We start from the raw sequence: 15,521 nt of genomic DNA, 5'->3' as shown, positions 1-15,521 counted from the left end.
CAAAGACTTTACAAAGAGCAGGAAACTAATTCGTGTTCGGCTCAAAACAAGCGGGGGAAGGTGCCCGACGATCCCTCGGCCACCACCACCCCGGCCACATGTCAGCGCGGGGTGGGGGGCCGGGGCAGGGCGCCCTCCGCACGCCCTGGGCCCACCCCAGGGACTCCCCCAGATTCACACAGTGAAGCCCAGGCTGGACCCGATTCTGCTTCACCCCACAGGGAAGCCAGAGAGACCCTCCCTCGCCCAAGCCCAGGGCACTCAGGCCCAGTGCTCCTCCCCCTCGGGGTCCCTGCCCAGGTGCAGAGTTGGGGTGACTACGCCCCCAGAAAGGTGTCAAGGGTCTTGCCCCGAGGCCGCCCTTCAGCGTCCCTGGTGCTCCCCACCGCACACGCCCTGCGGCGGCAGCTCCTCCAGGAGAGCGATTCCCACGGGCCCCCCCAGGATGGCCGGGTCCTTGGCCTCGGACACGCACAGACGGCGTCAGAATGGGAGACCCCGTGGGGGCCCTGGGGTCCTCTGGCTGCCGGAATGAGGGCCTGCCGGGGGCGGTTTTGGGCCCAGACTCTTAAGGGTCCCCACGGGGAGCTGTGCGGGAGGGAACGGGGGCGCTGCGCGATGTGCTGCTCGGAGAAGAGAGACGCGAACCCGCGTGCGTTTCAGGGCACTTTATTAATAGACGAGACTGGGGCGCAGGCCCCCGACGGCTGCGCTCCACGGAGGAGCCCTGGAGCCCCCACTTCAGGTCAGGCTGAGGGTCAGAGCCTGAGGGGATCTCGAGGAGATTGGGGTGTGTCCAAGGGTGGGGGCCGAGAGCCAGGGCCTGAGGCTGAGCGACACCCCGCGATGTGTCCAGAGACGGGGGCCCAGGGGAGGGAGCCCCGCCCTGCATCTCCCTCAGGGCGGCGGGTGAGAAGCCCCCCGGGGCGGGCCAGCTGCTGGGACACCCCTGGACACCGCTGCGTGTCTTCTGCGAGCTCGCGGACGGCCTTCCCCGGGGCAGGTCCGGACCGGGGCCGCGCTTCTGGGTAGGGTGGACAGGCAGGGGCCGGCTCGGGTGCTGTGGGGACACGAGGGAGAGGGACGTGGGCTCCCCCGCGCTCCGGTCAGCAGCGCAGCGCGCGGCGAGGGAACCACAGCGGCCCCGGCGCAGGGGCCGCCCGGGAGCAGGGACACTCACCCGCGCGTCGTCCCAGGGGGCTGCGGCTGCCCGCCCGCCCTGCGCCGGGCCCGGGGTGCTCCTGGGAGGCTTCTGCGGGAGGGCGCCCCGCTGCTGCTCCTGCCTGCGGGGAGAAACGCCGTTAAGCAGAGATTCCTGCGCCCAAGAGGGTGTGGGCAGTGTCCCCCCTCCATCCCCCGGCTCCCGGGAGGGTCATGAACGCCCCGGCCACCCCACTGTCCTCCCGCCTTGGAGCTTCTCCCCACTGCTGGGCGCCCACGGTCTCCCTATGGACCCCCCTGAACCCCCCTCCCCGTGCTGTCCACAGGTGCAGGTGCCCTTTGCCCCCCTCACCCGCGTGGGCCCCCAGGAGATCAGGGGACCCTCAGCATGGAGGCCAGAGGATCCCGCCCTGTGGCGCTGCCCCCTCCACCTGTGCTGGCCCGGGCCTGGCTGTGCCCACAGGGGAGGGGTAGGTCACAGCGACCTTGACCTTGAGCTGGGGGACCCGCCAGCTGCCCGCATGTACCTACCTCAGTGCCCGTGCAACCTCCCGCACGGTCCGGCTGCCAGTCTGGGGCTTCCGTGCCAGGTGCCCGTACCACGGGATCCGGTTCTCCTTGCCTTGCAGGGAGCCCAAAGCCTGGGGCGCCAGGGCCCCCTGCCAGCACCTGATGGGGCACCTGGGGCTGGCGGCCTTGTGCCCAAAGGCTCCGCAGTCCTTGCACTTCACCTGCAGGGAGGAGGGACACGGGGTCAGGGCCTCACAGTCACATGCAGGGGCAGGGATCGGGGAGGGGGCTGTGGGGGGCAGGGGAGGCAGAGTGGGGGCCTCCCCCAGGGTCTAAGGGAGGGGCTGGAGGAGAAGGGAGGGCGCAGGTGGCTGACCGCACTGGGCACCGGGGCGAGCGGGGGCTACAGGTGCAGGGACAGGGGGAGGACCTGACTGGGGGTGCGGGGCCCGCCCTGGAGCACCTGGCGGTGCTGGGGCGGGGGGGCCTGAGCTGTGCGGACAGCATGAGGGGCGCCTGCCGTGTGCTCGACCTGGGGGCCCGACAAGGTCCTGAACTTACCCGAGGATCCTCCTCCACTGTTGGGGGTGCTGTCTGCTCCCCGGGTCCTGCCCGCGGGGCCATCCCTCTCTGGGTGCTCACCAAGCGGAGGACCCAGGGCTCCTGGACACAGGGGATGGATTTAGAATTGAGACGGGGCAGACGTCACCCCAGCAGCGAGGCCTCACCGCGCCAGGCCGTGCCCGCGCTTGTTCCTCAACGAGCAGAACCAAACCCCCGCCCCCCTGCCATGGCCGTGTCTGGGGTGCATAGAAGCAGAAGGAGACATTGTGCTTCCTAATCCCAATAAATAACCCTTTCCAGTCTATAAGAATGTTCCACGTCTCCCAGGGAACAGTCCCGTGGGCGACGGCCATTGGCTCCCTGGGAGGACTGGCCCAGGCCCCGTGTGCTGGCGTCTGTGCTGCGCCTCTTTGGGGCACAGAGATGATACAGGAAGACGCTGGGCTGTCAGCGTGCTCTGCAGAGCCTATGGGAACGTTTCCACATGTGTCAGAAAAGCTGGCCCGTGCACGTTTGGAACAGACAGCAGCCTGATCCGTGCCGGCCAGAGGGAGCTGAGCCTGGGCCGAGGAGAGCCAAGCCTGTTCCCATGCACTGGTCTGAGATGGAGTCGGGGGAGGGGCGGGAGGAGGCGCGGGCAGAAATCGATGCCCCTCGCCATTGTTCTGCCACCAGCCCTGCTGGGGGGGTGCCTCCAAGTCTCCCCCGGGATCGCCTGCCCCTCCCTGCCCTCCTGGCCAGATGCTGAGATCTACAGGGTCTGAGATCTACAGCACAAATCCACAGCCTGCAGCTTTTGTCTCGTTCCAACCCCGGGACCTTTTTAGAACCCAGGAGAGTCCATATCAGCAGGAAGGACGCATCTGCAATCAAGGCAATGTTAAGTCACATGGCGAGTGACACTAATCATTCAAATTAGAGACATGGCAGTAGTATGTGAATAAGTGAATCTATTATCCTAAAGTACATTAAGTTGAGATTTAACTCTCAGCAAAATGTTTTGGATAGTTGAGGTAGTGAAAAAATTAATGAGCTCAAAATTATATCCCGAGATATTAAAAAAATATGGACAACTACATACTGTTCCTATGCCTAGTCTTTGCCTAGTCTTTTTTTTTTTTTAAAGATTTATTTATTTATTTATGCAAGCACTGGGCACAGTCAGAAGCGCGGGACAGGGAGAGAATTCACCAGAGCGATAGCGGGACGCAGAGCAGGCAGAAGGACCGAAGTACACTGCTGAGGGGAGCAGCGGGCGGCAGGAGAGGTCTGCGCGCCTTGTGGGACCCTCCTCCTGTGGCCAGGGAGCAACCGGGGATCGAACCGGAGCTGCAGAGACTGCGGGCAGCTGAGCAACCCAGTGCTCAACCGCTGCGCCACCGGGGAGGCCCCTATGCCTCGTCTTTGAAACACATTGACGCCTTCAAAATCAGTCTACAAGCCGCAGTTAGGATGCTACAAAAACGTGTGCAGGAGGGAGATGCAGCTCATTAGGAATTAACACTGGAAAGATTTTAATTGAAGGGCATCACTAAATGATTATATATATATATGTATATATATTTAATAATGAATGTATGGATGTATATGGAAAACCATTACTAGCCCTTCTTCTCCTTCCCAAAAGCAGATTCCCTTTGAATGTAACAGTATGGGACATTCCCCATAGTGCTCCACAGTGAACGAACATTTATCGGCTCCCACGGAAAAGAAACCCTGTATCAGCAAGCAGTGTCGGAAATCCCTTGGTGGCCAGCCATGCCTTCATCAGCACAAGCACATTCCCAGTCAAGGTAAAGTCTGTGAATGCCATCTGTGCGGGAAAGCCTTCCCAGCAGCTCCTTCCACACAGCTCAACCCCACGCATCCTCTCTCCTCACTGACATAGTGCTCTCTGTCCTGGCCTGCGGGAGACACAAGATCCTTCACCCGTGCCTGGTTGCTCCAGTGTGCCATGGCCCTGGCTTGGCGAGGTCATGCGGGGGGCAGTAGCAATGACACTGATGTCCACCACTGCGTCAGCACCAGCCCCGTCTCTGTGGGGACAGTTGCAGACCAGAGGCAGGGGTAGCTCAGCACCTCCAGGCCACAGAACACTCCTTGAATTTCTCCATGAAGCATCTGAGTTGGGCTATGTGGGGGCGGGAGTTCATCGTCCCGTAACCACATCCAGTACCTTGACTGGGTGAGTCCTGAGCTCCGCACCCAGTCAGCTCTCCGCCAGTGCTTTCTCCTTCCACAGCAGCTCTGCCGAGAGCACTCAGGCAAGCTGCACCCCCTAAGCGATCACACACCACAGAAGCCCGCAACGTACTGCAGAATGAAAGTTCTCACAAAGGAATTGCACTTGTATCCCCTTTGAACAAACCTGAAAACTGAACTCAAGCCTCAAGGGGAAATGCTTCCAAGAGAGAACTCAACTGGTGGGTGCTCTCCCAACTGCCACCGTCCCCACTCACACCCTGAGGCCCTGTGAGTGAACAGTCTTGCCTCACAGTGATAAGCCACTGTTTTCAAACACCCCCCCCCCAAAGCGATTCTATGGTGCAGCGAGGGTGAAAACAGTCATGTGAGGAGGAGGAACTAAAATTCAACATTCTGGTATCTTGGCTGGAGAGGCAGAGACAAGAGAAGTGTGAAGAAGGGCTTCAGGGAACAAATAAGTCCAGACCCTGGAGACAGACCTCACGGGTTCTCATTTCCACCATCACAGTCCAGGAGATGCTACTCAGTCTTTTTGTGACTCAGTTTATTCAACTCTAAGGTGGAAATGAGCTGAGGGCCTCATCTTGGCGTGGCTAGGAGGCTACTGAGGTGGACCAGAGGCCCCAGATGGCTGTGGGCAATGGGCACTTCTGTCAAGAGCAGGTAGATCCCCATTCTGTGTTCCTGCCCCCAGGGAAAGGGACAGTAAGAAGGGGACAGTAAGAAGCGAACCTCTCAGTTTAATTGGCAACAGCTGATAATGATCAGGCTCTGACAGTTCGCACCAGGCTTTCCTGGCCGGGAATCCCCGGGATGTGCCTGTGGCTTCAGTCTCCTTCCTGGTTTTCTGAATTTGAAACAAGATTTTAAAGCCAAATTGCCCTCTGCTTCCCATCAACAATTGTGTTCAGGTCTGTTAAACTTTGGGGGGTTCATTTATGTAGCGTTCTATTTCTTCCTTCCCCCCTGCACCCCGCCTCCCGTGCGCCCTGGTCCCTCCACTCCCCCTTCCTGGGGGCCCTCTGGGTGCCCATTCGTGCCCAGGAGCTTTTTAAAAGAGCCTGATCAAGGCACCCGCCATGGAAATACCAGGGCGTGTCCGTTTGTTTGTTTTTGTTTGTTTGTTTTTGTTAATTTTGTTTGTGTTTTTGTTTGTTTATGTTTGTTTTCGCTTGTTTGTTGTTGTACATTCGTTTTTGTGTGTTTGTTTTGTGGGAAACCCCCCATCCCCCGTGGGAGGCAGGAAAACTAACCTGTGGTGCAGAGGCTGCTGGCTGCGCCATGGGGGAGGCCCCATCAGATTTCCTGTTGAAAGACAGCATAAGCAACTCTGCTTTAATTCTGAAACTTTTTGTCTGATATAAATGAGCAAAGTACATTAAGTATGTGTGGGAGAGACGGTGTCTCACTGCAGAATTATGAGGCCCGGCGTGGAAGGGAGCAGCAGCCCACACCTGGGCCCTGAGTGCAGGCTTTGGCTATGGCCCGAACAATGATCTGATCATGTCCCCCGCTTTTCTAATGACTGTTGGTCTCCAGAATGGAGCACCCATGGCCGTGATCATCGATTTCTGCAGAATGAAAGCAGCAAAACACAAACAGGTGCCCACTAGGGAGGAAGGTGCGGACATTTGAGTCACGAAGGACACCCCATCTTCAGCTCCTGATCCTCATGACACTACTCAGAACTTTTACCATGACAAATACCATCACAAAAATTATATGTCTTAGTAGCGGGCAAAAGCATCTGCAAGAAATGATAAACACATTCTGATTAAAAAAACAACATGGCACGTATGGTACATTTGATCTTTATTCATCCTTTGGGAAGGATAAGGTAACTTTCCCAAATCACTCAAAATCATTTTCCCTCTTGCCAGATGTCACTAGGTTAATTTTATCACAGGATTCAACCCCTCCATCTAGTCCTAGATAGCCCTCCCTCCACCCACATTCCCTTCTTCAGAGAAAACGAGGGGCTACAGGCAATGCCTGCTATCAGAAAACTTAGAAGTATGCCAAGAAGGCCACTCCCTGAAAACACAGCGGGCAGGTGGCCCACCCCCAAGGGTGTCCCCATCAGAGGTGCAGAGGGTATGTGATCCCTGCAGGAAAGGGCCACAGCTACCACCAGTCATACCCTGGGGCCTTGCTTCAGGGAGCCCTGGTGCTTCTCACCCTCCCCCCACCACCCACTCTGCTCTGGCATCTCTAAGCAGACTAAATCCTGTCAGGAACTGAACTCCCTCGCCGCCATCCAGAAACCACTATGGATCTCTTTCTCAACAGGTCCTCTAGAAGGTTCAGAAGGTAGAAATGCTTTGTGCCCCTTGGGGGACCTCAGCTGTACCGTATCGCTTTGGTCACACACTGTTAATTGAGAGAAACGTACATGCTACATTAAACAGTGTTCTGAGTTCACAGAGAACAGGCGCAGGAGAAGGCACCCCATGGTGACTCCATGTACTGGCTCCTGAGGCTCAGGTCCTTCCAGGATGGAGCGCGCTGCCTCCTGCCCGGGGGCACGCCCAACTTGCTAGGTCCAGGTGTCCATCACGGGCGCCGGGAGGCACTCCGGCTCCCGCCTTGCACTCCACGCCCGGGAAAGCGAGTCGTTGGATGCAGAACTGCTTTCCATTGGGGACAGCTGAGTGGCTTTGCAGCAAAACTCATCCTAAGACAAGGCTGAGTGTGCTGTGTGGGCCACCTGCACCCAGGCCAGGGCCTTGCCCTTTCTTCCATCCCCACAGTTGGAGGATCAGGTGCAACCAAAACTAGGGAACCCCGTGCCAGGGGTGGGATTCCATTGGGCCCCTGCACCTGGCCTACACGGAGCTGGGGATCGCTTGGGAATCTCATTGCTGCTGGACAGCGGAAGGACCTTTCCGGGGTCATGTCTAAGGTGCTGAGGGTGAGGAGCACTGGGTTTGGGTGGCTCTGGCGGGGTGGGCCTCCCGTGGGACACGCAGGATCCTGGGTGTTCATGTGCTCTGTCACCTCGGCCTGGAGGACCGGATATGGGAGTCGGTGTCTAGAAGGCAACCAGGACCCTCTGGGCCTTCCTGTTCTTCCCCTTGGTGGCTCTGGTTCTCCCTCCCATGCCAGGGGCTCTGTCCACGGGGGCTGGCCCTTGAGCAGCATGTGCCCAGGCTGAAAGCTGCGGCTGGCCAGTGTCGCTCTGGGCAGGGCCCGCTCTGGTCCCCGTGGGCTGTCTGGGCCGGTGGATCACGACCGCGTCGGCGGGCAGGGCTCGGTCCACCTCCCTGAGCTTGAGGGCAGGCTTGGGTCGCTCGTGCTCCTGATGCTTTCTCCACTGGTCCAAGGTGACCGGCCGGGTCGGGGTCTCTCGCGCAGGCTCCTGGGGCTTGGGGACCGCAGGAAGCTGGTTTCCCACAGGCTCCTGATGGGCCTGAGGGAGCAGGTCCACACCTGTGGTGGTCAGCGTTGCGGGTGTCCCACCAGGGGAGTCCTGCTCGCTGGCCCTGTCCAGTTCCTTCTTCTGGATGTAAAAGAGCACGTAGGCCTGTTGGCTCAGGGCAGAGGAGACATTGCAGGAGGTGACCTGAGAGTCGTCCATGCAATACCACCGGTCCTTCCCAGGCCTCACGTAGCAGAAGTAGTGTCCCTGGTGACACCCCCAGCCTGCGTGCACCAGCACCGCATAGAGTTCGTACTCCAGGGCCCCCGCCTTCTGCTCGGACAGCAAGGCCTGCAGGTCCAGGCGCTGTGGGTAGCGCACGGGCTTGGCCACCTTGCCGCCTGTGTGGCCGCCGAAGCGCTTGAGCATGAGGATGAGGACCTGGGGAGGGGCGTGCAGAGCCAGCGTCTTGGTGGCGGGCCCCCTGTCGCCACAGGCAGCGCAGTGGTACGCGTCAGGCCCGTCCAGGCTCTCCGGCTTCACTAAGTCCTGCAGAGCCTGCTCCACGCTATCGGCGGCCTGGATGTCCAGGGCGATGTCCAGGTAGGGCTCCAGCGTGGTGGAGACTCCGCAGCAGCGCAAACACTGGATCTGGGACCTCCAGTAGCCCCCGAAGAGCCGCCGCACCAGGGTGCTGTCCTGGGGCTGTGGGTGCGCGGCCGCCAGCTCGCTCACACACCCGCCCTGCATGGCGCCCACGGTGGCCATCAGGAACTCGTGGGCATCTTCCTGGCGCCAGGCATGGAAGCCGGCGAGCAGCTCCTTCACGGGCGACACCACCTCCCCGGGGTGCAGGAGGGCGCGGGAGACGTGCGCCCGCATGGCGCAGAGCGTGCAGGACAGCCGCCGGGGGCAGGAGGGCGTGCGCGGCCGGGACAGCAGGTAGCCGGCCAGCGGGGGCGTGTAGGTCAGGCACTGCAGGGCCGCGTTGGCGTAGCAGGTGTTCCCCAGGTTGCGCAGCCCGGCCCCCACCTGGCCGGGCCCCAGTCGGCGCCCGAGGCGGCCCTGGCAGCCGGTCGTCTCCGCAGGCCCCGGGGCCATGCTGTGCAGGCCTTGCCGGAGGGACGAGCGTCTGGGGGGGGGGCAGGTCAGCGCTCCCCGGCCCCGCACCTGGTGCAGAGGCTGCGAGCGCGTCCAGTCCTGAGGCCGAAGCTCCGAGTCGCGGCGAGGTCCGGAGTCTACCCTGCCGGGGTCAGGAAGAGCCGCTGGACGATGCGCGCGTCAGGACCGCTGGCTCCGAATGACCTGCAGGCCCGGCCTGGGCCCCTTTTATAGCCCCTGGCCCCGCCCCGCGCCCAGGCACCGCCCCCGCACCCCACCGGTCACCGGCCTGCTGGGCAGCGCTGGGCGTGGCCCTTCCGGGCTGGCATCTCCACGGGGAGTCCTGCGCGGGTGACACCCCCCCCCCCCGCAGGCCTCCCGTCTGCCTGCCCCGACCTGGCACAGGTGCGGCCTGACGAGACACTCAGCGCCCCAGCTGCCCACGGCTGGACAGGTACAGCCATCTGGCCCCTTCCGACCCCCTCAGTGTCCTGGGCTCGGGACCTGAATAGGGCTGGGGTCGACAGACAGCGGCTCCTACCCTCCACTGGCGCCACCCCACCTGCCCCCGCATGTCAGAGCAGCATCAGCACGAGCTGGCAGGGACAGGAGAGAGTCAGAGAAGCCCGGAGGTGGCTCCGGACACATGTGGGGCTGGGTGACTCCTCTGGCCGGGGCTCAAAGTGCAGGAGCAGACTCTCGGGGAGCTCGCAGGAGGCCCCGCTGCACTCAGGAGCAGCCCGCGGGATGGACAAAGGCGGCTACATCATTCATTCCCAAGGATTTGGGATTAAAAAATATCTTCAAGGGAAGCTGCACACTCAAGACAGACGTGACGAGGTTTCTCTGATCGGGTTCCAGGAGGTCCGGACGCCGAGCCGAGGGCCTGGCCTGGGCCTGCGAGGTGGGAAGATGCAGAACTGTTGTTGGGGAGACAGAGCCCCTCGGGGCCCCGCCATCCTCACAGTGGGGCGGGCGCTGGCCGGGACAGACAGGATCCACTCAGTGTCCACCAAGGCCCCCGGGAGGCCCCTGCAGCCGAGGTGCTGGGTGTGGCCACATGGCCCCGGGGGACATCTGGAGCCACAACCCCCGCCCCAGGGGTGAGGGGCAGTGATTGAGGGAGGGAGGCACAGCGCTCCCTGGAGAGGCCCCAGGGCGAGACCTCTGGCACCTGCTGCCGGGCCTGGCCCCGGGATCTTGCCCTCAGAACCGGGGCGTGACTGGGTGGGGCACAGGGCGGCTGGGCTGCTGCTGTTCCCTGGAGGGCTCAGGTTGGGGGGAGCTGTGTCCCGGGCTGTCCCCCGTGGGCGCTCGCAGGAAGGCAGGGGGGTGGGCAGGCGGCCCTTGGGTCCGCACCCCTGGCAATGGGTCACTTTGATCTCTCGAGGCTTCAAAAAATGAACGACCCGAACTCCGTGAAATCTGGATGAGGCCCTGTGTCCTCTTGGGCTTCCCTTGGTGGGAAGCAGCGTCGGCTCTGCCCGGGACCCACTGCGGCCCCAGACCTAGAGCCGCGAGCCCTCAGGAATCCGGAGCGTGTCCCCCTCACCCCGGGGCTCCGGGCAGTGCCCGGGTATGCACGTCCCAGCAGGCGCCTCATGACCATCGGGGGGCGAAGGCAGAGATCAGCCCAAGCCCCACCGCGCTTTCTCAGGGCCCCCTGGACGCTGATGGCTGGGGTGTCGCTTGTCCAGGGAAAGGCTCACCCAGCGCCAGACTCCCCTGGAGATGCCAGCCTGGAAGGGCCATGCCCAGCGCAGCCCAGCAGGCTGGTGACCCGGGGAGGGGTGGTCGGGGGCTTCAGGGCGAGCAGGGCCAGGGACTATAAAGGGGGCGCGGGCTGGGCCTGCAGGTATTTGGAGCAGACCCGGCCCGTCCCAGGATGGGGGTCGCTGGGGATGGGGCAGCGTTGGGTGGGCCCAGGTGTGTCCCCTGACTTTCCTCTTCTGTTGCTCCCTGTGCTGCGGGGGTGGTGGGCGAGGGAGGCGGCCAGTCGCTATGACAGGTCCTGGGCATGACGAGCCGACGAAAAGGGGGGCCCTGGGGAAGGGGGGCGCTGTGTCCTCACTAGCCCGGCCCGGAGCTCGGAGAGGGCCTGGCTAGCGCCAGGCTGTCCTGCTGCAGCCGCGAGATGGCTGCGCCCGGCTGGCGTCCCACCCCTTCCCTCCCACCCCGGCTCCTCAACCCCGACGTCCTGAGCCACGGGGACCCCGTGACAGCAGGGGAGACAGACCCCGAGGATTCCCGGGCGTGCACTGGGGCTCCCTCAGGGGGCTGGCTGCCCCCGGGCCTCCAGAGCGCTGGAGCCGCGGCCGCGGGAGCCGCCCTTTCCTTCCCCTGCCCAGCCTGGGGCGGCCAGCACCGGGCAGCCTCCTGCTGGGGGCTGGACTCTAATAAGACGGTGTCTCACCAGCTCCTCTTCACTCTCAGTAACACTCTTGTGTGCAAATGAGTGAGTGTGGGGGGATGTGTGCCAACGCACTCGCGACGCGTGGAAGGTAAAGCCCGACACAAATTTCACTTTCAAAGACTTTACTAAGAGCAGGAAACTGATTCGTGTTCGGCTCAAAACAAGCGGGGGAAGGTGCCCGACGATCCCTCGGCCACCACCACTCCGGCCACATGTCAGCGCGGGGTGGGGGGCCGGGGCAGGGCGCCCTCCGCACGCCCTGGGCCCACCCCAGGGACTCCCCCAGATTCACACAGTGAAGCCCAGGCTGGACCCGATTCTGCTTCACCCCACAGGGAAGCCAGAGAGACCCTCCCTCGCCCAAGCCCAGGGCACTCAGGCCCAGTGCTCCTCCCCCTCGGGGTCCCTGCCCAGGGGCAGAGATGGGGTGACCACGCCCCCAGAAAGGTGTCAAGGGTCCTGCCCTGAGGCCGCCCTTCAGCGTCCCTGGTGCTCCCCACCCCCACCCGCCCTGCGGTGGCAGCTCCTCCAGGAGAGCGATTCCCACGGGCCCCCCCAGGATGGCCGGGTCCTTGGCCTCGGACACGCACAGACGGCGTCAGAAGGGGGAGACCCCGCGGGGGCCCTGGGGTCCTCTGGCTGCCGGAATGAGGGCCTGCCGGGGGCGGTTTTGGGCTCAGACTCTTAAGGGTCCCCACGGGGAGCTGTGCGGGAGGGAACGGGGGCGCTGCGCGATGTGCTGCTCGGAGAAGAGAGACGCGAACCCGCGTGCGGTTCAGGGCACTTTATTAATAGTCGAGACTGGGGCGCAGGCCCCCGACGGCTGCGCTCCAGGAAGAGCCAAAGGCACAGGGAGCCCCCATCCCAGGCCAGAGACAGGAGCCTCGCGCTCGCGGCGGGTGAGCAGAGTCTGCAGTAAACCCACCCACGAGGGTGCGGGGCAGCGAGCTGTGGCGTCCCTGGGTCCCCGCCTGTCATGGGCCATCCTCGGGCGCCTGCGGGCCAGGGTCCGCGGCCAGGGCGTCTCAGTCCCCATCGCTGTCCTCAGAGGAGGAAGACACCAGGAGATCCTCGTGGAGGACGCTGCGCGGGGCAGGCGGGGCGGCGCCCTCGGGGCTGCAGCGGGTGGGGGAGCTCTGCGGCGGAGGGGGCGGGGGGCAGGCGGCCTTGAACCTGCAGCTCCACTGGCCGGGCTGCCGTCTGCTGAGGACCAAGGTGAGGGCCGGGCGGGGCGGGCTGCAGGGCCGGGAGTCTGGGCGCTCGGGGCCGTGGGCAGGGCGCGGGGCTCAGCGCTGGGGGCCGGGGCCCCTGGGTGGCCAGCGGGGCTGTGCTGGACCCATGTTCCGGGAGGCCTGGTGGGGGAGGCAGGGTTGGCTCAGGCCCCACGTCTGCGTCCTCACTGTCCTCCTGGGGGTGCTGGGCCGGGCCCAGGCGGGCTTTCTTCGGGGGCTTCTGTGGAGCAGGACTGGGGGCGGCTCTCTTGCCTGGGGCCTTGGGGCTGACGGAGGAGCCCTGGGGCCCCCACTTCAGGGCAGGCTGAGGGTCGGAGCCTGAGGGGACCTCGAGGAGATTGGGGTGTGTCCAGGGGTGGGGACCGGGAGCCAGGGCCTGATGCTGAGCGACACCCCGCGGTGTGTCCAGAGACGTGGGCCCAGGGTAGGGAGCCCCGCCCTGCATCTCCCTCAGGGCGGCGGGTGAGAAGCCCCCCGGGGCGGGCCGGCTGCTGGGACACCCCTGGACGCCGCTGCGTGTCTTCTGCGAGCTCCCGGGCGGCCGTCCCCGGGGCAGGTCCGGACCGGGGCCGCGCTTCTGGGTGGGGTGGACGGGCAGGGGCCGGCTCGGGTGCTGTGGGGACACGAGGGAGAGGGACGAAAGCTCCCCCGCGCTCCGGTCAGCAGCGCAGTGCGCGGCGAGGGAACCACAGCGGCCCCGGCGCAGGGGCGGCCCGGGAGCAGGGACACTCACACGCGCGTCGTCCCAGGGGGCTGCGGCTGCCCGCCCGCCCTGTGCCGGGCCCGGGGTGCTCCTGGGAGGCTTCTGCGGGAGGGCGCCCCACTGCTGCTCCTGCCTGCGGGGATAAACGCCATTAAGCAGAGATTCCTGAGCCCAAGAGGGTGTGGGCAGTGTCCCCCCTCCATCCCCCGGCTCCCGGGAGGGTCATGAACGCCCCGGCCACCCCACTGTCCTCCCGCCTTGGAGCATCTCCCCACTGCTGGGCGCCCACGGTCTCCCTATGGACCCCCCTGAACCCCCCTCCCCGTGCTGTCCACAGGTGCAGGTTCCCTTTGCCCCCCTCACCCGCGTGGGCCCCCAGGAGATCAGGGGCCCCTCAGCATGGAGGCCGGAGGATCCCGGCCTGTGGCGCTGCCCCCTCCACCTGTGCTGGCCCGGGCCTGGCTGTGCCCACAGGGGAGGGGTAGGTCACAGCGACCTTGACCGGGAGCTGGGGGACCCGCCAGCTGCCCGCAGGTACCTACCTCAGTGCCCGTGCAACCTCCCGCACGGTCCGGCTGCCAGTCTGGGGCTTCCGTGCCAGGTGCCCGTACCACGGGTTCTGGTTCTCCTTGCCTTGCAGGGAGCCCAAAGCCTGGGGCGCCAGGGCCCCCTGCCAGCACCTGATGGGGCACCTGCGGCTGGCGGCCTTGTGCCCAAAGGCTCCGCAGTCCTTGCACTTCACCTGCGGGGAGGAGGGACAAGGGGTCAGGGCCTCACAGTCACATGCAGGGGCAGGGATCGGGGAGGGGGCTGTGGGGGGCAGGAGAGGCAGAGTGGGGGCCTCCCCCAGGGTCTGAGGGAGGGGCTGGAGGAGAAGGGAGGGCGCAGGTGGCTGACCGCACTGGGCACCGGGGCGAGCGGGGGCTACAGGTGCAGGGACAGGGGGAGGAGCTGACTGGGGGTGCGGGGCCTGCCCTGGAGCACCTGGCGGTGCTGGGGCGGGGGGGCCTGAGCTGTGCAGACAGCATGAGGGGCGCCTGCCCTGTGCACGACCTGGTGGGCCCGACAAGGTCCTGAACTTACCCGAGGATCCTCCTCCACTGTTGGGGGTGCTGTCTGCTCCCCGGGTCCTGCCCGCGGGGCCATCCCTCTCTGGGTGCTCACCGGGCAGAGGACCCCAGCTGGGCTGGACCTTCCCGCCATCGGACGGGCTGCCTGGAGCTTCATCCCGCTGTCCCCGGGCCCGACGGTGGGTGACCTGGACAAGAGACAAGGCAAGTGTCAGTGGGCTCAGGAGCTCCCGCCTCCTCCGCCACAGCCTCTGCCTGGGGTGAGTCCTGGACACCGGGGGCCACAGGACTTACCTCAGGGCCTCTCCTGCCCACCCTGGGGGCCCTCACAGCCCCTCCCCCTGCACTTCCCGACCCAGGACTCACCACCGCCCTCCCCCGCCCCGTTCCAACCATCTCGGTGCACAGGTGCCCGTGAGTGGGAGCCCAGCCCAGGCGGCAGCACAGCAAGCCCTGCCACCCCACAACCCCCTTGGAGTCTGTGCCAGGGAGCCAGGAGGGTCCCCTGGCAAGGCTGACTCAGCCTCGGGGCACAGTGCTTGAGGGTAAACCCCTCATGCCCCCACTGAAAACACCCCTCACCCCTCTATCACTGCCTGCGCCATCAGAGGACCCCCGAGAGGGGGAACTCACCTGAGGCCACGGGGCTGCTCCGTGGGTCAGGAGATGCTCGGGTGGGGCTGGACCAGGTACACTGTCGGTGGGCAGCGTCCTGGAGGCCGGAGCAGGTGGGACTAGGCAGGTTTGGTCCCAGGCCTGCCTTTTATGCTGTCCCTGGGGTCACGTGACCCAGCGGGTCTTCCCTCCCATCAATCACTGCCCCTCACCCCTGTGCAGGTGGTTGTGGACATACCCAGCCCTTCCGGCTGCAGGTGCCTCCCGGGGGCCTGTGGTGGACACTGAGTGGACTCCTGTCTGTCCCGGCCAGCGCCCGCGGCCCTGTGAGGATGGCAGGGGCCACCGAGGGGCTCTGACTCCCTGGGCCACCTGCTTCTATCGGGGAGTGCTCGTGGGTCGGTCATCCTGGGAATGTGACTCTTGCTACTGGAAAGACGGAGACCATCGTGGTGATGTCTTGGGAGACGTTCCCCTGGGTACCAGGGACGGTGTCAGGGGACAGCACTTCCCAGGCTTTGGAAAGATCATGGGGCCCTTTTAGCGAGTTTCCTTTGGCCTCGCGCCGCGACACAGTGTGTGTCGTTTC

At 64.3% G+C, this 15,521-nt stretch overlaps 1 protein-coding gene across 1 annotated transcript; it reads right to left on the bottom strand.

The window, feature by feature from the left end:
* Window positions 1-7,471: 7,471 nt before the first annotated feature.
* On the bottom strand, window positions 7,472-8,899 carry LOC311188043 (ubiquitin carboxyl-terminal hydrolase 17-like protein 6; the record flags this gene model as incomplete). The annotated part of the gene is made up of 1 exon (XM_084259816.1): window positions 7,472-8,899. One exon carries the CDS (start codon window positions 8,897-8,899, stop codon window positions 7,472-7,474), a length of 1,428 nt encoding a protein of 475 aa, XP_084115942.1.
* Between the last annotated feature and the right edge of the window lie 6,622 nt (window positions 8,900-15,521).

This window comes from Talpa europaea (genome assembly GCF_964194135.1).
Source record: "Talpa europaea genome assembly, contig: HAP1_SCAFFOLD_136, whole genome shotgun sequence".
Lineage (NCBI taxonomy): Eukaryota > Metazoa > Chordata > Mammalia > Eulipotyphla > Talpidae > Talpa > Talpa europaea.
This window is presented reverse-complemented; position numbering and strand designations above follow the sequence as displayed.